The 22,712-nt window shown below is 45.7% G+C and overlaps 1 protein-coding gene across 4 annotated transcripts in view; it reads left to right on the top strand.

Annotated features, from left to right (window-relative positions):
* Positions 1 to 22,712, top strand: part of MAML3 (mastermind like transcriptional coactivator 3) — a 323,572-nt gene that overhangs the window by 210,205 nt on the left and 90,655 nt on the right. For all 4 annotated transcript variants that reach the window (XM_064510728.1, XM_026106137.2, XM_026106138.2 and 1 more), the window contains one exon: positions 19,238 to 20,725. In XM_064510728.1, the coding sequence (XP_064366798.1) occupies positions 19,433 to 20,725 (1,293 nt within the window). In that variant the 5' untranslated portion in view covers positions 19,238 to 19,432. The remainder of the gene's footprint in view (positions 1 to 19,237; positions 20,726 to 22,712) is intronic.

Raw genomic sequence — 22,712 nt, 5'->3', positions numbered from 1 at the left:
GCCCCAGCCGGGGCAGTGACGGAGAGCTTCGTACGCGGGCACACTTGAGTTTTGCACTGCCTTGTCCTTCTGTAGAGTGAACCCAGCCCTCAGGGGTCGGGGATTCAGCTTCGTGGAGGGCAGGTTCCTCTTCAAAGATCTCCCCTAATTTCCCGCCAGGCACACCATCCCCTGTGGAGGCGGGAGGAGGGGTCAGCCCCCGCTGTGGCCTGCGGTGTGGGACAGTGCTAGGGGCCCCGGGGCCAGGCTGGGTGGCTCAGCGGTCTGAGGTGGTGTGGCAAATCCCCGTTCCTAGGCTCCTGGTGGTGGCTGTGGCCCTGGCAAGTGCTGGGAAAACTTTCCACATCGTTTGCATCAGCTGCCTTCAGAGGGAGGCCATCGTGTTGAAGCTGTTTAAAATTAAAAAAAAAAAAAGAAAAGAAAAGAAAAAAAGAATAAAAAGGAAACATTCGCTCCCTCCCCCGTCTCCTTAGCCTTCACTTCAAAGGAGAGGAAGCAGGACATTTTAAAGAACCTTTGTTTCTGTGGATTAAATGAATGGAAATACAGCTTCTTCCTTCCTTGATTTTCTGCCCTCACCCAGGTAAAGAGCTGATCCATTGAAATATTGACTATCATTAGCCTGAGATTTGGATTTTTTTCTCTCTCAATGAAGCACAGATCTTTTTTTGGCTAGCATCAGCCCTCTGTCGTTGCTGCTCCTGTGTAGTACTTCCCCTTTGATATGACAATGACTTTGCACAGGGAAAGGACCTTTACCAGAAGAGAATTGTTTCAAGAATTGATGAAGGGTGAAAAGAAATTGGCAGCATATCATTAAAAAACAAAAAAAAAGGGAAGAAGATGACAGCACACCTTGACATATAGAAGAAGGGGGAGGAGGTGCCTCTGCGAAGGCAGCCGAGAGAGCGTTGCTAACAGGCCAGCTTAAAGCCCTTTTAACAATGTGCAGTTGCTCTCCCTGGCTCATCCATTGATTTCCTCCTGCTCTCCATGGGCCTGGCTGCAGTTAAACCTGGTGTCCTCCACGTGATGCTGAGCCGAATCAGATTTTGCTTTTAGTTGTTCGATCAAATTTTCCTTCCTTGAGCTTAGAAGGCACACTTGGGACTTTATAGTAATTGCCTCCCCATGCTGAACTGCTGATACCTTTATTGGATTGGCGTAGGGTTTCAGAGGACTGTGTTTAACATGCAGTGAGCCGCAGCAATGCAAACAGCTCCAGTGTTTAAACAAGCATCCATTAGGCCAGGAAACAAGACAGTGCCAGCCCATTTGGTGCTCTTTAGTGCTGGCAGCTTAAGGTGAACAGTGCAGCAGGGCTTGCTTGGGGGGGCAGGATGGGGGACACACGAATGCAACGTCAAGAAAACAAGCAAAGCATCTCTGTAGGTTTGTGAGAAATGAGCGGGGGGGGAACTGTTGCGACTAGGGACATGTGCAAAGCTCATTAATATCTCATTATGTTAGAATTGCAGTCTCCCAGCAGATTGGCATTAACATGTGATGTGCTGGAGGAAGAGGCTACAAGAGAGTGGCAGGAATATTTTAAGCAATCTCTTTTTTTCTTTTTCCCTTTACGTTGAAGAAGTGGGGAAAAATAGTGTGCGCAGGGCAAAGTGCCAGCAAACCACGATGTTTTGTGCATCAGCCCGATACAGTACACTTCATCAAACAAGAACAGTGCTCTGTTGGGCTTATCATAGTACCCACTAGCATCTTTCAGTATTTCTAATAAACCTCCTTTACTTTCAGGAGTGCTTAACTCAGCTGTAAAATTTGGCTTGGTGTGAAACTTCAATGCTCAGGATTTCAGCCGAAGATTTTTTTTTTGATTTGTTTTTGTTTTTCCCCATAACAGGGCGGGTTGGGGAGTGCTGGAGTACTTTGGTATTTTGCTTGCTTCTGTAAGTTTGTAGATAGACGTGATGTTTGAAATACTTTTTCTCATGCTTCTGTACTCAAATAGCTTTTGTTTTATCCTCAACTGGAGCATTGCAGTCATTAGCTTATCAGCTGATAAGCTGCAGTCATTAGCTTATCCATTGACATCAATGCCCATACTGGCTTCTGCAAGACCACATGCATTTTTCTGGTAAAATCCTGGCCATCAGGTTATTGGGAAAATACCCATACCAATTAATTGTAGGGCCAATGATTCCTTGACTTTTTATACCTGTACATATAAATCCCCTTATAAAATAAATGACAACTCCCAATAATGATTTATCCAAAAAAAGTGAGAAATAGCTGTAGGACACTCTCCTCCCTGTCCTTACGATCCGTTGTATTCTGCAGCACTTTCATGGGGCTGAGTGTTTTACTAACATTACGTACCAATGAAATCTATGTTTTTTGCTTGTCTGCAAACACCTAATCATTCTAATATTGCATACAAAATCATTTTAATAGGTGCTCTATTTAAGAAGACATTTATAGCCAAAGCGTAAGAAAATCATTCTCCTTCAACCCCTTTTGTGTTACAAGAGCAAAACAACAGTTAAATTAGCTCTTACTCTTACGAAATCCTTGCAGGCCCATAGATTTTGGTTCAGCCTGCATGTTATGTTTGAACTTTATTGCCCAGGCTATTTGTTTTGTGTTTACTCTTCCCAGTAAACTTTCTTTTACTTTCATGGAACAATATTGGAGCCCTCCAGTGGCGAAACCAATCTTCCTGAGGAATGGAGTTCAAGTTCTGCCAGGGAGATTGTTTTTTTTTTTCTTCTTCTTCTTAAAAATAGATTAATTTTGCTATCTTTTTATATACAAAATTAATGCAGAGTTTGAGTCACAGCATCGTATGTGAAAAATAAGGAAAACTAAGAAAAAAGGACAAATAGGCTCTTTGTATAACTGTGCATCTCCACATAATTATGTATTTTCAACAATTTAGTAAGTTGCCTGTTTATACAACCACAGTAAGATTATCTTTTCTGAGCGGATACCTTTATGTATATAAAGCGGAGAAATACTTTCAGTATCATGACAACTCAACATTTCTGAAATGACTCTATCAGTGCCATGACTTTTTATCTGTGATCTAGCTGATCTTTTCTCCAGCGTGGCCGATTTTGTGTACGCAACGTTGTGATTTGCATGAGGGCTCTTGGCAGGTTGAAGAGTTCAGCCTCAAGGCTCCCTTGTCTGCTTCTCCCTCTCATGTCTTTCACTTTCTCTCTGTGGCTTTTCTCTGTGATACCCATTCTGTGAATGAAATGATACGTGTTATTTATATTGTATGCCCTGGAAATGAGTAAGATGATTTTATGAGTTCTCCTTATAAAGAGTGTTGAGATCCCCTAGAGGAACCAGCAGCTAAAATCCCCTATCTAGGTCTCCTCTTGTTTGGTGTGACACTTATCACAGTTCCTCCAGTTAAAAACTGAATCCCAATAATACTCTTTAGGAACTCAAACTAAGATACGTGGTTCATAGTTATGTCCAAGTTGGTTTTTTTGGGGGGTGGGGAATGGCAAGCAGGGGAAGAGGAGAAAATATGTTCATTTGTGTATCTTTCATAGGATGACCACAGTCCGGTCTATTAAAAAAGCAGTTAAGCAAGTGCTTCCAATTCAGACTCTTCCTGCACAGACTCTTTATTTAGGGGCCACTGGAAATGCGGTTGTACCACTTGGCGTTGTATAGCTGCAGCTTTATAGAGTCATGTATTATCATCAGAATGCTTCAGAACTAAAACATTTAAAAACTGGTAGAGGGTTTTGTTTTTTGTTTTACTAAAAAGCTTCTAAGTAGCTTTTCTTCTGCAGACGTTGTAGATGCAAGAACAGTTGTGCTGCGTCATATCAAAGGTGCACATGGCCCAGTATCTTCTCCCCAACAGAGTAAGACACCCAGCAGCCCGCAGTCAGCCTTCGTGGCATATCTTCCCGTCTCCCAGCCCCAGGGGTGCAAGAAGTGCTCCCGGGGCAGGAGCTGCAATCACATCCTTGTTGAATAGCTGCTGATGCACCTAAATTCCCAGGAATTTCTCAGAGACCTTTTCGAACTTATTGGTCCTGTTGGCACCCACAACATCCTACAGCAGTAACTTCCATGTCTGTGTGTTGAGTGAAAAAGGACATCCTTTCATTTGCTGTTCTGGACTGCTTGATCACTTTCACTGGGTCGCATCAGTTCTTGTTTTGTGAGAAACTGTGAATTGTTGCTCCCTGTTCACCTTTGTGTACCACGGATCATTGTGTAGGCCTCTGTCCTACTTCCCAATGGTTCCCAGGCTGACACGTTGTAGCGTATTCAGGTTATATCTAGAATGGTCTAAACCCAAAAGTGTCTTTCAGATGTGCATGCCAACATCTAGGCACCACACTGGAACAAGCCCTGGGTGCATATCAGCACCTCCTCATACCCGTGCTTTGTTGTCTGCAAGTAGATACCACAGTTACACGGGCTGGACCAAAGCGTGCCATGGCCGAATCTCCAGGCGGGACGGCGGCGGGTGTTGGGGAGTGCCCTTGCCATGCAACGGAGGGGGCCATCGGGCCTCCTGCTTGCGCAGCGCTACCATTGCTTCCTCTTGCATTTACTTTGGGAAGCAGTTCCTGCCTCGTGATCCCCTTGTCATCCTTCTACGTACCTTTGTAGGTGAGCGCTCTCCTTTTAGAGCTGGGATGATCAGAACTGCATGAAACATTCATGGTGTGGTGGCACCAGAGGTTTATAAAGTGTAAAGTGGTGTCCTATTTTCTCTTTTATTCTCAGTTCTCTCCTTAATAATTCCTAATACTCCATTTGCCTTCCTGACTGCTGCTAAGCACACACAAGATGTTTTCTGAGCGTTTTCCACAGTGCTTCCAAGATCTCTTCCCTGAGCAGTAGTGGCTAATATAGTGTTCATTATTGCATATGTATATGTAGGGTTGTTTCCCCCCCCCCCCCCCCCCCCAGTACTCTGCATTTCTCAACATTTATTTCAATATGCTGTTCAGGCATCCAGATATTCATAAAGCTCCTTTCTCAAGTCCTCTCAGTCAGGTTTATATTTGACTGTTCTTTATAATTTTGTATTTGCAAATTTGTCCTTTCAGTATTCATCTGCTTAGAAAATTTATGTAAAATTTTCAAAAAAGCTCTTATGAATTAAAAAAAAGTGGAAAAATATGATTTTAAAGAGTTCACCTGGCTCTAGGCAGAATTCTACAGTAACGGTCCAAAATACGTCATCCCTCATCAGAGCAAAGCTTGGGACTCTAAATGCAGACTACTGTAGAATTTTTATAAATTCTGAAAAGCTTTGGCGTCCTGTAGCCCAAGGAAAGACTTACAACCTACTAGGTCCACGAGGTAGTTTGACTCTAAAGAGGGTCCTTACAGAAGATCCAGTAGAGAACATGCCAGGTACAACAGCCGTTAAGCCCCGCTATGAGCAGTTTGCTTCTGTAGCTTATTGCATATGTGAAGAAGGTTTTTCCTTATTCTTGCAGGGTGGGCTGAAAATGAGGAAAGCCAAGAGACTGAGTTGCAGCAGAAACCTATCACTTGCACTGCAGATAGGAGCAAGTTATGCAAATTCCTCTCATTGGCAGTAGTTGGAATTCCTGGAGCAACCCTAGGCATCATTTCCTCTAATGGTTTTTATGTGAATGTGAGAATTGCTGGAGGAGATGGACACCCAGCTCCAATTGAATTTTTGAGGAAACTGCTAATGAGGTCAGTTTTTCTCATGGCTTTTTCAGGACCTGCAAGTGTCAGTAGAGCTGGGAAAAAAGCAATCGGATGGATGGGGAGAGGATGATCTCAGAATATGCCCTGTGAGCAGGAGCAGTAGAGGCCTGGAAGGCCTTGTAACTGCCCGAAGGAAGGGTGACGCTGGAGACCCACTTTCCCTTCAGCAGTCAGATAACTTATGTGTGAGGCTGCCAGATTTGAACTGTGAAAATATGGGACGTGGTGGCAGGAGAGGAAGGCAGATGGAAGTAGGTAATGGCGGAGCAAATGTTCCCCAGATGCCCGATGTGCATTTCATACCCAGCTCCCCAAAGCCTCCCATCGCTGCACAGAGCTGCTGCCGCCCTTGCTAGCTTGCCACTCATTTTTCATAGCCTCCTCTGATGGCTGCTGCCACCCAGATGAGAGCTTCAGGGAGCAGCAGAGCTATGGGAAAGTGGAGGAGGCAGGGAACAGCTGTAGCCCTTAGCCCCTCATGGGGCAGCAGCACTGGAGCAGCTGTATCCTGGGGGACTCCTGCCTGCCTGCATTTTCTAAGGGACATTGGAGTGTCAGCTGGGAGATCCCACCCTGCACAGGCAGCCCTGAGAGGAGCAGCAGTACGGTTCCCTGGGAGAGCCTGAATCTTTATAGTCTGAAGCTCTGCTAGTCAGAGGCTGTTCAGAGAGGTGGCATTCCCAGGAAGGGCGCTGTGCATGGCTGAGTTCTCTGCCAGGACGTGTCCCCTAAATCTCATCGGGGAGTCCTTCACCCAGTGCCCACTTAGTGTCTTGCAATCTGGCAGCATTTCCAGGCCCTATCCTGAGAGAATATGCGTGGGTAGTTTATGCTGCTATATGGAGACACATCAAGGGAAAAAGATCTGCTCTCATTTCAAGTACTGCAGTCCTTTCTTGTTAGCAGGGAGGAGAAGGCTGCCACTACTTTACTGATGTGTCAGTGAAAGCCACTATGTTTGCAGTGTTGAATGATTCTAATAGGGTTATTGCAGTTCTGAATTTGAAGTCTGGCAATACCAGACAGCTTTGTTTTTGACAAAACAAGTGACTTGCTGTCCCCAGACAGACAGAGACCACGGTCTGCAAATCCTTCCTGTAACACCAGACCCAGAAAATTGCAAGGCTGGTTCTTGGCCTTGTGTCTTCCACACAGCATTGTAAAAAGCTGCTCTTGGGCAGCTGTGCGTTTTAAAGCTGGACCCTTAATGTAATTCTGAGATATGCGAATTGCCAGGCCCTTGTTTTGATTTGACAGTTTTGAAAAGCTCAGAAAAAGGGAGGAAAAATGAAAGAGTACTGTAAATAGCCCTTGGAAAAACCTCAACCTGCTGCCCATTTAATTTCCTTTAAAACAGACTTTCGTACTGTGGGAAACTATCACAGAGCGGATTTGCACGCAATTCTGTATGCCTCCCTCAGCCTAGCACGGGGGATATGAATCCCATCATTACGACTGCAATGAATCGACTTGTTCTTGCCTGCAACCTTCTCATGGCACCTACAGGCGTTCCTGGGCTCCTTCCCGTTCAGTTTCTTTTTCTTTCCTGAATAAGAAAAGAAAGAGAAGTAAGAGAGCCTATTGATCTGAGAAGATATTTTATATTCCCATTGTCTGGGCACAGGATTTGGGAGATTTGAGTCCTGCTCTAGAGCTGGCACTGACTTCACATACAACTTTTAGCAAGTTCCACATTCTGTTTTCTGATGTGAAATGCAGAGGTCTAATTTCTGTGTTTGCATGCGGATGACAGACATGATTTAAGTGCTAAGTGATGGTTTGTATTTGTTTCAACATAAATGTGTTTTCTTTTTCTTTTTTAGATTTAGCCCATCTCTCTTTTTTTTTAATAAGACAAAAATCCACATAATTCTCATAATAGCCTACGAGCACTTTATCTGCAGACTAACAAATTAAAAGCGCCTTAGTGCTAGGTGGCTTATCACTTCTAGAACAGGAGAAAAAGGTGGGAATGAAAAGTCTTTTAAGAAGGAAAATCAGATCAGTGGAAGCCCATTATGTGAATGCACAGCTGGTTTATGGTGCATTTCTATGGCTTATCTAACAGCAAACTATAATATCTTGTGCTTCATGCCTCCAAGGGGTTTAGTAAAGAACTGTACCATTCTCAGTGACTCAGCTTTAGATCTTGTTTACCTAGAGCATCTAACAATAGAAAATGCTCTTTTGTCTTCATGTGCTTATTTGACACTGTTAAAGGCACAAGCTCTCAGTGATGAATGGGACTTGAAAGCTAAATTTAATTTGGATTAGCCACTAACATGTGCTCTGTGCACATAGCTACTGCCCATCGTATTCACATGGGCTTTCATCTCAGAGCTCTGTGTGTGCAAATGTGGAAAATACACACCGGGATTATTTTTGCCAGCAAATGAAAAAAGTAAAAAAAAATTGTGTGCACAATGGGCAGATACAGACGTATGTAACACTTTGAGTTGCAGCTCCTTTCTTTGGGGGTTTGTTTTCAAAACGTATGAAAAGATAAAACTTGCTGTTGGTATTCTGGTGCACAGCCACCGAGAACTGCGAGTTTGACTTGGTTGGCAGAGCACTGACTACCTCTCTCCTGGTCATCTTTTAAGTTTGTGGGGAGATATCTTGAAGCCCTATGGGCCTTACGGATTTTTGCAAACTCTTCCTGCCGTGGCTACAATGAGTTCAGCCTCACAACAGCTAGCAACCTGGGGCATTCCCCTGCAGGCAGGCTGCTCCTGTGCTCTGCGTGGGACGCAGTGTTGCTTTGGACAAGCTCCAGGTAGTACCAGGAAGCTTTATAAACAGGCGTACTGGTATTGCTCGCGAAGGTAGAGATGTGGTTTCTTCCTGCTCGTGGCTAACATTCTTCCAAAACTACTCCATGACAGGAAACTCTGGTGATGAGGTATCTACCAACTTCACGCAAGAGCTTTAGGAACAGGGTAGCAGCGGGTGAGCGTTGGACTTTTATTCGCGAGACTGCTTACTGTCGGGGCGTTTAACCTACAGGCGGCAGGTCATATCCAGCTTGTCAGAGTAGTTCATTTAGACTGATCTCAGGCACCTTTTCTTTTAGCGTCAATCACACATGAACAGAGGGAGGGCTCTAGGCCAGAAGCTTTTCTTTTTTTATCTAGTAGTGGCATATGCTCTTGGCAACCATTTTTACCACCAGCCTTGCAGCCCGTTCCCTTGCACTGGAACATATACCATACCTGTGCCCACATAGGGCATCATTAACATGTGATAAGCAAATGTTCATTCACGCTGTTGAGGAAGGTACTGGGGGCTCTGTGACAAATAGTCCACCCAGCGCTGCGGGAGGGCGTGCGTGCCAGGAGCGAGCCGTACGGCTGCCCTCCTCCCCAGGTGCCCCTGGTATGCACAGCAAGGGAGCAGAAAAAGGTCTACTAGTTTGCAACAGGGAGCATTCCCCCCCGGGACCTGTCTGGTGGGGGAGCATGAAGCCAGCGCACATATGCGCATCAACTACGTTGCGTTTGTATAGTCAGGCTAGCGATGGGAGGGAGAGGAAGAGGCTTCTGCTGGGGGGGAGGCGGCTGCCGTAGATGAAACGGGGAAGGAAAGACCTTTGCTCAGTTCCCAGTCTGGTGAAGTTTTTTAGTGCGTATGTGGTTCTGTGGATTTTAATTGGTTGGCTTAGGGTGCACACAAGGTGAAGCATGTGCTTAAATATTTTGGTGAATCAGGGCTTTGATTTACTTAAAATCTCTTTTCTTCTATTTTATGCTTCTTCAGTAGACTTAGATGATACATTCGCGGTTTGCTCCACACAGCAGGTCCAGCCTTGGGAGTCTGTGACTATGATAATCACTGGGATCTGAGAGACCATACAAGTACTTTTCCATTAGCCGTTGTTGTATACCTCTGTGGGACCCAAGGTCAGTTTGAGGTGAAGGTATTGAGGCAACAAAGAAGTTAAGTTTGTATGGTTTACTTGCCCCTATTTAGGGCAAAACTGCTGTTCAGTGCTGTCTGGCCTTTAGCCCATGGCAAATAGCTCTCAAACTGTGCTCAGAATAATTCAGAATGTGTCTAAGGCATCCTGTGCAATCCTTTAACTCCCTTAGTCTTCAGAGATCTTCAAGGATTCTGCAATCTTTTTTGCAGTGCTGGCTATAACTTGTACTGAAAGCAAAAAGGAATATAAAGAACAAAGTTGTTTCATCAGACTTCAACTCTGTTCAACTCTGAAGCAATTTTGGCACATAACAGCTAATTTTATCAACTAGTAAGGACCCCTAACTCCTAGTGAACTTAATGGGAGCTGATGGCTTCAGCACCTTTCATGTTTGGGCTTTAGGACCACACAGGTTTTGTGAAGGAGTCTTATAAAACTGCTGCTGTATGCAAACTTTTAAATAGATATGGAAAGGCAAGGCAAACGAGCAGTTCTAGCTTTACTCTTCTTTCCTAGAGATGGATCAAGTTTGTTGTAGTGATTAGAGAACAATCTGGATGAAAGGAAAAGCTTGATTCATCATGGATGTTTCCAGCTGCCTTTTCCAATTTGGAATTTTCATTCATTTTTTTCATGGCCCATACCCTAGCACTCTTTTACTTTCAGGCTCATCTGTCCAGTCTTTATTCTTTTTGTTTCCTTTCCCCAAAGCACATGGCTCTGCAGCATAATGAGCATTAGGACTTTGGAGTTGCACTCAAATTTTTCATTAGCATGCAGAAGAATATTTATCTGTTTTGCCCATGCTTAGGTCTCCTTTGCAACACCTACTGCACTTTTAACTTGTTTAACAGGTACTTAGTTAGCCCAGGCCCCTTAAGTGTATTTGTGCTTGCAAATAAATCTTCTGGTCACCTACATCCTCAGACAAACTGCACAGGTGAGATGCAAGGGACAACGGGAGGAGGAAGCAGGCTTTATGGAGACCTGGTCTGGAGTATATTCCCCATTTTGTTTGCAGCACAGAAGCATAACTTGTCCTATTGTCAATTCAGAAAATTTTTCTTTTTTGTGTGTGTTAGTTGCAAAAATGTGTTAATTTTGATCTTAAATTATTTTCAAATGAAGGTTTATTTTATGGTGATGTTATCCCCAAGAGCCTGAATAAAATGTGTGGGCTTGAACAGGTGTGGTACATATACTGTTTGGCTTTCATCCCCTTCCTTTTCTGATTATATCAAACAGTCTGTTTCTAAAAGCATGAACTAGAACTTAGTTGTGCGAAAGAATCACTCCATGTTGTCTGGAGGAAATGGAAGAGCCCACCCCAATGCTACTCCATGCGAGTAAGGAGTCGGCAAGCATGTCGACCTGAAGTGGTGTTTATTGGGAGTTAACATAGCAGTGAAATGAATGGGGCCCAGCTATGCCAGTTCTGAGTTCGGCCTTCTGATAGCTTGCCGTGGGCCCTCTGGAGATCATACGCTAGCCAGGCTTCCCTAAAGCTGGTCAAATAGAAAGCTTACGGTCCACAGAAACCAGCAGTGTCATCAGAGAAGTACTGGTGTGTGTACCTCCACCTTCCCATCTCTTCCTTTTCTTTCTCTGGAGTGTCTCTGAGAATATTCTTGATTATTATTTATGATATATTATTATATATATATAATCTTGATTATTATGCATCATAGCAGTGTTTTGCACCCAACTGGAAGATAAATTTCTTGCTCTAAACACAGAAGAGGCTCTTCCCTTGTAGCAGCTAGACAAGATTTTAGTCTGTGGATTCTGCAGTGCTCAGACAGTGGCTCATATCCTACCGGTGCCTCCAGGGTAAGGAGCAAATTCTGCCCCAGGAAGCAGAGGTCGGTCAGGGAGCGCGCTGCTCCTTCGCAGAGGGCGAGAGCGCCCAGTTTCCCGGCTGGAGTGCCCCCTCGCTCGCGGGCAGGGTGGCACCAGCGCACGGCACGGGCCTGCCAGGACTCATGCTCATCCAAGGATGAATCAGGGCAAGATTTTTCCCCAGGAGGCTTTCTGGTCTCCTGTGCAGCTTACAGAAACCTGGAGCAGTGAATGAGTAGCTGTGGTGCAGAAACTAGCATGTGCAGTGGTGTTTTGCTGCTGCCTAGTCTAAAACACAGGAAGTTCCTGCATTTCCTTTGCGCCGGGGTTTGCCGGAGTCCTTCAGGAGGTATAGCTCTAATAATCTGCAGTGTCTGCTTTTTATCATTAGTTTCTCCTGTCCAGATGCAAAGCAGATTGGGGTATGTTTTCAAAGGGTGAGGATTTATCAGCACAACTCCCAGACAAGTCAATTAAGGCTGCCTGACTAAATCCTCATAACACGCTTTGAAAATGTAGCTCCTGCCGTCTGCGAGGACAGTTGCAGGGAGAGTGTAGCTCAGCTGTTGTGAGTGAGAGACAGGAGCAGGCACTGCCAGCTAAGTAGTTTAGCTCTCGGGCTTTTAGCACCTTCATTAAGACTTTTGCACAAACAGGAATGCAGGCGCTCCGTAAGCCACGAGGCTACTGCTTTGCCAGTGTTTACCCGTTGGGGCTAAACTGGGATTAAATTGGATGGACCTAAAAGAGGAGGAAGCCACATAGATCATACATGCAAGCAGGAAGGCCGTTTGACAGCATTTCATCCATGAAATAATTTGTGCTCCGAAGTCCAGTTAAACTTGCCAGTAATTTTGTGCTGAGAAATTAATTGCATCCGCTGCCTGTATTTTACTCACCAGCTTCCCCAGGGACACTGCATGTTCCAGGTCTCCTCAGAAACATGTTACCTACCGTGTTTGCATTCACGATTAAGTTGGAGTTGTGTAGAGGGGGAGAGAAAAAAACAAATGATGAAATGAAAATATTTGAAAGGCAAAATAGGATTGAGATATAAGATATTTGCACATCTGTTTCAGAGTGATCACACTTTTTTTGAGTCTGTTCTAGAAATACACCATTTGAGCAGCACGATTGGCATTTTTTGTATATATTATATAGTATTTGTATGTTTTGTATATATTTCTTCACTCCTGCATGCCTCATTAGCTAGGTATTCTCCACTCTGTGAATTTCTGCAATAGAAAATGTCCTTTATGCAGCAATGTAATGGGGTGGCTTAAAAGAGTGCAACAAATACCAGTAAAGGTATAGTTGTTTTTTTTTTTAGTGAAATTAATATGCACAGAGCTGGAAGTCCTCTTTTATCATACAACGTGAGCAACGGAAGTACGAAACTTCGTCAGTCTGCAACGAAAGTATGCCTCCACTGTGGTCAGGCAGAGCAGGGTGGTGCAAGGGGCTGCTGGTGCGGACCTTTCTCTTTGCCCCTCTCCCATCTCCACCCATCTCGTCCCCATCCTCAGCTTGCCCTCGCGGTGTGATCGAGCACCCGCTGCATGGCAGCAGCAGAGCCCTGCGCTCCGGGGGCTCCCCGGCCCCGCAGCCGAGCGGCCGTTTGACTAGGGGCTCTTGTGCCAGAGCAGCCCGGCTAAAACGCGAGGTGGGAGGACGTTTGCTTCGCTGTTAGCCGTTGCAGCTCTAACAGGTGCCCTGAGCGTCTTTTACTACTTAGCGTTAACAGGATTCAGTTTGTTCTTGTGATAACTGTTTGCCGAAAAACTGGCGGTAGGAGCCGCAGCAGCCCCTAGCAGGGTGGATCGCAGGCAAAGGCTTGGCCTCGTTCATTAAGCAGCGGTTACTCCGTGAACCTGCGGCGTGGAGCAGGTTCTCGGCGAGGTTGACAGGTGGAGACTCTACCAACTTCAAACAGATTTCACAGCGTGAATTTCCTGTGTATGTGCAACCTTGCACCAGCCAGCAAGAGCCAGGCAGGCAGGCCCAGCGTGGAAGAGCACAACGTGTGCTTAAAGCAAGCAGCTGCGATCCAAAATCAATTTGCCACGTCAGGCTTCACCCTGTGAGTCAGCGAGCGTCCGCGCAGTGCTTTCAGCAGTGTGAGGAAATGTGAGTGGTAGGGGAGTGGTTTGAGGCATGAAATAGTTTCGTGTGTTGGACGTGGTCGCGTGTAACCCCTCGGGCTTTGCTCGGCCGCGGGTCCGGCACGAGGCTGGCTCCCGTGCGGCTTTGCGAGGCTGCCCGCTTCGTCCCCACGTCTCTGCGGGCGCCTGCAGCGCGTCGCGTTGCAGAGCCTGAGGGACCTCGGACGCTGGGGACGAGGTGTGGTCGTACCGCTGACACCGGTGCCTTTTGGCACAGTTGCCTCTTTTAATGGCAGTGTCTGAACAGATCCGGCAGGGAAGGGTGTGAGAGGGAGGAGCAATTCTTTCACCCGTTGAAGCTGAACTGCTGGCGTGCAAGTGGCGATATTGATTATTCCTTACTGGTTTTCAAATACGGTGGTTGGAGCTGTTACACCGAGTCGTGGCTGTGGAGGGGAACTCCAGCCCGTTTGAGCACCGGCAGCTGCTGGGTCACACCGCGACACAGCATGGGGAATGGAAATGACCAATTTTTATTTTTAACAGACTGAGTTACAGAGGCGCTGTGAGGAGCTTGTTCTAACCATCGCTCTGCGTCTTCCCCGGGAAGATGGGTTTGGGGCCGGGCTTGGTTTTCCGGGTTCCCCAGGGACCCAGAGGGCAGGCGCGGAGCAGAGCCGTGCGCCAGCCGAACCGGGGAGGAGCGCGCCAGGCCTTTGGCAGCTGGCGCCCTTGCCTTGCCGCGCGTGGCCTGGGATGGCTGGAGATGTGTTAATGAGAGAAAAAGTTAGTGGCAACGTGTCCATCACGTAGCCGGTAGATGAAAACGGCTGTAAAATCAACCAGAGCCTCCGTGTCTGGGCTCGCAGAGCATCTGCCTGCCCGGTAGAAGTGGGACTGTGTTAAATGCTGTGAATTGTGCTCAACTTCTACCGGTGGACCAAGAATTTAGTGTCTCTGCCCTTTCTGTTTTTTTTTTGAAAGAGCAATAAAAGGCCTCAGCGGCAGCAGTCCCGGTCACTCCCTGTACGTAGCTGCAATAGCTGCCCACTGAAGGCAGGCTGGGAGTGGGGGATGGGGCTCTGTAAGTGGCTCTGACTGTTGCTATAACAACAGCACCTTGGTCTAATTTCTTTTGAAAAATGAATTGCTGCTGGTGGGATGAAGCGAAGCAGCTTCTCCCAGCAGATGAAAGCTCTGCCGACAGCCTTGATGCTCTGTTGTTCATGTATTGGGTATGGTGTGGCATGTCCAAGCAGCTCTGCTAAAAATTTCAGGACAGGTTAGATTAGACCATTCAGGTCCGTGTGTATCTGCGTGTTTGCATGCACACCCCCCCCCCCCAAACCTCCCCATCAAGAGTCATTTAAAAAGTCAACCTACTAAAGTTTGACCTTTTTCTGCTCTGCAGACAAGAGTTTCTCTAAAGGCATATAAATCACAGCAAGTCCTGCTTCACTCTGTCTTCTGCTTTGCGGTAGAAACCTGCTGTGAAATGGAGTCCATCAGCCAAACATTGCACTTGGATATGGCTAAAGTCCTATCAGCCTGGCAAGGGGTTAATCTAATTTTTTTGTTTGTTTGTTTTATTTTATGCATCAGGAGTCTTCCGCTCCTAGATACAAATCTCTAAGCTGCTGCTAATGTAGTATATGCTTAATGCATGCTGTAAATCACATGAGCAAGCTATATATTACTTCTTAGAAGGAGGTGAAAGATGCTTTACAGGAGACTCTCTTACTTCAGGCATTGTTTTTACAGGGGGAAGGGTAGATGCTGGGATTTTAGTCCAAAGCACTGTGGAATCCGGATGCAGCAAGGTGTTTGCCCAGGATATGGTCAGTGCCTGATATTTGAGCTATCCACTAGTTGACATGGTGATCAGGAATGAAATCAGGATACGAATATGAACATTAGCACTGAAATAATTTGATAAGAATATTCCTGTGTTATACCCGAAAAAGCAGAGAGGCATCTATTGTTCTGGCCCCCAAAGCCTCTGAAGTGCTTGAGCTGAGATGCTTCCCAACCTCCAAGGTTTGTATCCAGCATGTTCCCTTCATGTTATGTTTCGGTCTACCTTAGAGTTGTTCAAAGAGCAAACAAAGGGAAAAGAAAGGAAGATTTGATTTTCTAGTGCCTGGTAACCCCCCAAATCCTAAAACCTCCGTAGGAAAATAATGTGGAGCTATGAACTTACAATAGGCTTCATTTTGTTTTCATTTGCAACAGTGCGAGATTTCTGTACATTTGATATTTGATGGAAAATAGTTTCCATTTTAAAAAGCTGCTTTTGTTGTAATACAAAATAAACACAGTTATTAATATTTATGTACTGGGCCTGCTTTTACTTCCACTGGAGACACTGTATATTTGTACAGGGGAACATCCAAGTTTCAGCACATGAGGGAATCTTTAGGAGCTGATATCTGTAGGGCTGGTTATTTGACACTAGATTGTTTTAATTTTTTTCTGTAAATATTCTTGTATGAATAAGGTGATGGATTCAGGATAAATTAGTAAATGATGTAAGACCTGAAAATACATCATACTTGCCAACAGCCTGTAAGGGATACCTTGAGCCTGTTGTTAAATATATGGAGTCAGATCTCTCCTGCTTTGCAGGAGATAATCACTCTTACTAGTCCCTGATTAGTAAGGGACAAATTAGGACAAATTAAGGTTTGTCCTTTCTCATATGAACTTCCCTTCATGACGAGAAGCACTCCTGTCAGCGGGTCCTTTGGTATGGCTGTTCATGCTTTAGCCCAATAGTTAGCCTGTACTGACACCGTAGCAAGTTTTGGGTGTTTTCTTGGAAGCCTGTTTTGGTGTGTCCATTGACCACAGCAGTCCTGGGTCACGTGCTGTCTGTTGGCTCTTCTGATGTGGAAGGCAAAGAGGGAGAGTCACCTGGCGTGTGTCTGCTTAGGAGCTCAAGTGAGAAAGTGGAATACTGTAAATGGTGTGAGTGGCCCACTGGGGACAATACTTAAATATGTTATTTTAAGCCGTTCTATCGACTGTGTTGCTGCACACTTGCTCTCGAAGCGAGATTGTGCTCTTTCTTTCCTTGCTGTGAGGAAGGGAAGCTCAGAAGCGGCTGTGCTCTCGTGCCTGGGAAGCGGTAGCGTTGCCACGTGCATGTTGCGCTCTGCTTGCCCCCCAGGTCCAAGCAAGGCTTGTATACGGATCAGCTGGGCGAGCTCGGCGGCTCAGCGGTGGTGTCCTGCCGTGTGCCAGTGACACTGGTTACGCAGCAGCAGGGAGCTGTAACGCCATACGGGGCTGTTCAGCTTAACGCAGGTTTTTAGGGGAGGGAAGTAGAGGGGGTGAGAGCCATATTATGAGCCTTCTTGTGGGAGCTGATTTTTCTCCTTCACACCAGTTTGGGGTATTGACTTAGCTCCCACATCACCGTTAACTGGCAGAGGTGAGGCAATTACCACTCTCGGGTAAGTGCCTCTCGCCAGAGCTTGCTGCTCCTCTGGCAGGGAGAGACGACGAGGAGATGCCTCTGCCGTGAGACTGCACGCTCTACGCCCCGGGTGGCCGTACCAGCCCTCGCTGGTCAGCAGGAATGTGCAGGGCTTTAACGAAGAGAGGGGCTGGGAGCCTGTGCGCTCCCGTCTTCCCACATGGATCTGCCGCCATGTGCAGGGCGCCGTCCCGAGGCATTTGCTGGAGTTCAAAGGGGGCGAGAGCTGCTGTTGGGTGAGGGAAGAGGCATGGGAGCCCGGCGACGGGGACTCGCACGTGGGGAGCCTCAAAACGTGCTCCAGGCCGTGCCTCCCAGCCCGGCTGCCCCCCGCCTCGCTGCAGCTGGGTTCCCCGTCACGGCGTGTGGTGCAGGGAGAGGGACTTCTCAGTGCAAACGGCTGGCCTTGGGGTTCCCTGCTCCCACGAGCCAGGGGATGGGAAAAGCAGCAGGGTGGGGAGACCTCAGCGCAGTTGCCCGCCGATCGTCCGTGGGGCTGCGCAGGCACCTCGCAGGGAAGCAAAAGTGCTGGCTAAGCAGCAGTGCGCTGCTGGCATGTATGGCATGGCAGAAGCCCAGCGGAGAAGGAATTTCAGCCTGTAGGACGCTTGGCATGTGCTGGCTTTGTGCAGCGGGTAACAGGCAGCAAAATCTGGGGCACATAAGCCAACAGGGCCTCACTGATGATTCCTAGCAATATGTTAATCACTTTCCCACGTGAAAAGGCTCTCCTGCTCCCCTACAAATCAAGAAGTTGATGTTCTGCTTAGGGACTCATAGACTTGCCTTTCTGTTTTGTTATAAAGGTCACATCTCTGCAGAGGACCAGCACATAGCTTAGGGCCAGCTAGTATCCCATGCGTGTTCGACTGGGGCTGTAGCGATGCATGCATAGGCCATGCCCACATGAAATTTCCTCACGGCAAATACTGAAGAGCATAGGCAAGGCTGAAGAGTGAGGGCAGGATGCAGCCTTCTCAGATCTGCTTCTGCTAAGATGGGGACGAGATCTGGAGTCACTTGCCTGCTTTACAGTTGGGATGAAAGGGGAGTGAGCCCTCTGGGATGGGGGAAACAAATGGGATCTGGACTGTGGGAAGAAAGAAGGTTGAAGACCTCTAGGTTAGGGAAGGGGTGGGAGCTGAGTGTCTGGGATTTTCATACCAGTAAAAATACTTCAAAAATTGATAAAATCTTTCACTATTTTGTCTTCTATTGTTCTAATATCAAGGATGCGAGTGTGTCCTGAGTGAGTTCACTGGAGTTATGACCTCTTCGCTTCCTCCCCTCCCCACTATTGTTTTTTGCCTTAGCCAGAGAGGGCTGCTTTTTTTAGCCTGGTACGTAAGGAGAGGGCTTAGCGTTTGGTGTGGTAGGAGATGATTGTAGGTTGTTTTATTGCTTTGCTGTACATATTTTAACCTGAATTAAAGCTCATGTTAATGCATTATTTTTATAAAGTTGTTATAGCTAATTTGGTTGCTTTCCTGGCCTTGTCTTACTATCATTTCTGTTCATCTTTAATGGTAGATCCTAGCACACAGGTTATTTTCTTTGTTTGTGATTTGATAGAGTTAACATCATGTACAGTGCCTTCTATTTTTTAGGGTGGATATATTTTTTTCCTCAGTTAAAACTGATTCTCAATATGTTTTGCAGCCAAAGAACAGAGAGATAATCAAATGAAGCTATGTTAATGAATTTTCTCAAAAAAATTTAGTGTCAGCAACACATATGTTTCAATATAAGTAGTCAATCAGTTGTATTGCTAGTATTTTTCAAGAAACTTCTAGAAAATTCAAAAAGATGTTTTTGAATGTCTGATTCAAGACTCCTTAAAGGAGTCAAGCTTTCAGAAGACATTGCTTAGCATTTTGTGACAACAAAACTCATCTACATGTTAGGCACCACAAAGTCAAAATATTCAATCTGCTCCAGAGAATCCAGATAGCTTGGAGAGCACAGACATGTTTTACAGCTCTGCCCAGTGGGCCTGCACTCCCCTATTCAGGGGCAGTTGCTTTTGTTTGTTTTAGACAATCTTCTCAAATTGATCAAAAGCATAGGAATGAAATCAAGGAGACTTCCAAATCAGAGTTTTTAAAAACCTACTGTCACTGCTAGGCTTGGTGGGAAATATCTGTCACAGAGTTCATCAGCGGTTCTTTCGTCTGTGCAATTGGTTAATTTTTTTTCCTCTTGTTTTGCTTTCAGCTTCAAGAGACAGTAAAAAGGAAGTTGGAAGGCGCACGTTCACCTCTCAATGGAGAACAGCAGAATGGCGTTTGTGATGGCAGCTTTTCTCCAACCAGCAAGCGGATACGGAAGGATGTACCAGGCATCGAGGCAATCAACAGCTTGCCCAATAATTTGCCTTTGTCTGCTGTTTCTCCTCTTCACCAGCTTGACATGAAAGCTTCCCTACCCCTGCAGAACAGCGGAACTCACAGTAGCGGGCTGGAAGACTTGGGTAAAAACGGTGGACTTTCAGAGATAAAGCTCCCAGTTAATGGTTGCAACGAGCTAGATGATAGCTTTAACATCCTGCAGAACAAGGAGCTAAAGCAAGAGCCTTTGGACGACCCTGCCTGCATAGACACTTCTGAAACATCTCTTTCAAATCAGAACAAGCTCTTCTCAGACATTAATCTGAATGATCAAGAGTGGCAGGAGCTAATAGATGAACTAGCAAACACTGTTCCAGAAGATGATATACAAGATTTGTTCAATGAAGACTTTGAAGAGAAGAAGGAGCCGGAATTTTCCAGGCCTGCCACAGAGACTCAAGAGAGCGCGAGCGTTAAAAGTGATCCATCTCATTCTCCATTTGCTCATGTTCCATTAGGATCACCCCAGGTGAGGCCTTCTTCTTCCGGTCCTCCTTTTTCAAATGTTTCCACAGCCTCTAGTGTAACTTCTGTATCCAGTGCTCCAGCAGCTTCAATTCCTGCCGGCTCACCAGCAAACTGTGTTGTTCAGTCACCTCAAACTCCCAACCAGGCCCATACGCCAGGCCAAACTCAGTCACGATCTGGAAATGGCTATCTTATGAATCCAGCAGCAGTGACGGTGGCAGGATCAGGGCCTGGGCCTGTGACTATACCTAGTGCCGACTTGTCTCCAGCTGAACAGCTCAAGCAAATGGCAGCACAGCAGCAGCAAAGAGCTAAGCTCATGCAGCAGAAGCAGCAGCAACATCCAAATCAAGCCTCAAGCTGGTCACCTGTAGGCCCTCCATCTAGTCCGTATGGAGGACCCTTCAGTGCAGACAAACCAAATAGTCCAATGATGTATCCCCAAGCTTTTAACAACCAAAACCCGATAGTGCCTCCTATGGCAAATAATCCACAGAAGACCACAGTTAATAACTACCTCCCTCAAAATCATATGAATATGATCAGTCAGCAGCCAAATAACTTGGGCACAAACTCCTTAAGCAAACAGCCCAATATGCTTTCTTATGGCAACACTAAACCTCTGACCCACTTCAATGCTGAGCTGAGTCAGAGGATGACGCCGCCAATGGCCAATCCCAGCAAGAACCCCATGATGCCATATATACAGCAGCAGCAGTCCCAGCAGCCGCAGATGCAAGCTCAGATGGCGCACCTGAGCGAGGAACAGAAACGCATGCTCATCATGAAGCAGAAAGGAATGATGAACCAGCCCATGGCATATGCAACACTTCCTTCCCTTGGTCAGGTAAGCGTGAGTAAACGATACCTGTTGATCAAAAATGTATGCATAATAACTGTGCACAACCAAAAAGGGGCCAATGCCAAGGTTCAGCAACTCTTCATGTGGTCTCCTACTTCACTCTCTGGGAAGTGTGGAATGTCATTGCAGATGCTTCTTGGACATCTTGTGTGATATTGAAGCTTGATCATTTTATGAAATGACTGAACTGTTGTAGCGTTACATTTTAGAAATGTTGTTAAATGACTGTTTTCCTCAACTAGCGCTCTTTTCCTGTGTTTCTACTGATGAGTGCTTAGGGCTCCTCTGGAAAGTGTGGGGTTCAAAGTCACTTCCCCTCTGAGAGTTTGCTTCCTTTTTTGTAATGTACTTGATGCTCTTGGATCCCAAACCACTGCGTGGCTCATCTTCCACAGTGCGGCTAACATCATAACCAGAAGACTGAGTGATTGTCTGCTTCTTCTTGGGGTGGGGATCCAGCCAGCTTTAAACAGAGTATTTGGCATTTTGGCTCAGCAATCAAAGGAAGGGTGTTTTGAGTGCTGAGTGCCTTTGGTTCCCACTGGAAGAAGTAACGCAATTGAATGCTTTTAGTAGTGCTCAAACCAGGCCTGAAATGAGAGGATTTATTCCAGGACTTTCAAGCAGTCTTTAGCAGCTTCAAGTATTTTAATGTGGTGAATCTGTGGAGTCTTTTGATTTACTTTCAGCAAGAGGCTAAAGCCTTGTTGGCTTGAGTGACTTGATGTCACTGTCTGACTTGTATTCCACGCTCGCTTCTAGAGCAGCTTCTGCCAGATTTGGGGAATACTTTGGAATCAATTAATAACTGATTTGAATAACGGTTATAGTAACACCAAACAGCCCCATTGCCTCTTAGGTCAGCTGGGTATTCCTTTCAGTTGAGCAGCCCCTGTAAAGATCTGCACACTGGTGTAATGGAGAGGCTCAAGAATGAATTTTCTGCATGTTGTTTTGAGGTTTTTAAAAAGAATTAACGGTAATAATGGATTCACAAAGAAGGTGACACCTTCACAGAAGTTATATGCCACCAAAATATGTCAGGAATTGATATTATAGTACACTAATGGAATTGTTGGTTGATAGTTTTAGTGTAATAACCTTTTACCAAATTGGCTGTTTCCACACCACCTACAAGGAGTACTTCCTCCTGAGTGGGGTTTAACTGTGACTCACACTGTAATGCATGTACAAATACAGCATAATTTGACATTTTTTCAGCCCATGGAGTTTTGGGATCTACCAATAGGAGGAGCAGGAGCTTTATCAGGTCAGAGCCCTTCACATGTTACTTAAAATGAATTGCAAAGCAAAAAGAAATGTTCATCTGCCTCCTAGTTTTGGTTCGGGATGCATGGTGACAGGTCCAAGGTTTGTATTTCTATTCTAGTTTTGCTTGCATATTGCATTAGAAATAGCAGGTCTAACTCCTTTTTATGAAGACTTAACTAGAGCAATACTGCGGTAATGGTATGAAACTCAGGCTGTGATCTGAGCTGTAGATGTGTCAAGTTTTAGGTGAGAGGCAGGGGATGTTTGGTCAGGCAGGTCTGGTGCTTTATAGTTTCTTTTCTTTGTTTTTGTTAAACCTGTTGAACTTGAAGACCCATCAAACAGTTGAGAGGAAGAACTGTCTGTGTGAAAGAGTTAATGTCCTCTCCATTTCAGAAGTTGAGAAATTCGTGTTAATATCTCACTGCAGTTCTCCAGTGTGAACAGGAAGTCAAGATTTCATATATCTAATCTCAGTTCTCTCTTTTTTTTTTTTAATATATGAAATATAGACATTTGGTTAAAACTAGACATTCTTTCAAAAACAGGACCAAGCATTAAGTCATTTCTGTATCTCATAAAGAAGAAACTGAAGGCAAAGCCATACTTTGTTGTATAATTTGTGCAGTTCACATTTAATGACCCAATCAGAATGAGGGACGTCTTGCACGTGTGTAGGAGCAGAAAGGTCCCTTCACTC

The sequence above is a fragment of the Dromaius novaehollandiae genome, chromosome 4, assembly GCF_036370855.1.
Source record: "Dromaius novaehollandiae isolate bDroNov1 chromosome 4, bDroNov1.hap1, whole genome shotgun sequence".
In the NCBI taxonomy this organism is placed as follows: Eukaryota; Metazoa; Chordata; class Aves; order Casuariiformes; family Dromaiidae; genus Dromaius; species Dromaius novaehollandiae.
This window is presented reverse-complemented; position numbering and strand designations above follow the sequence as displayed.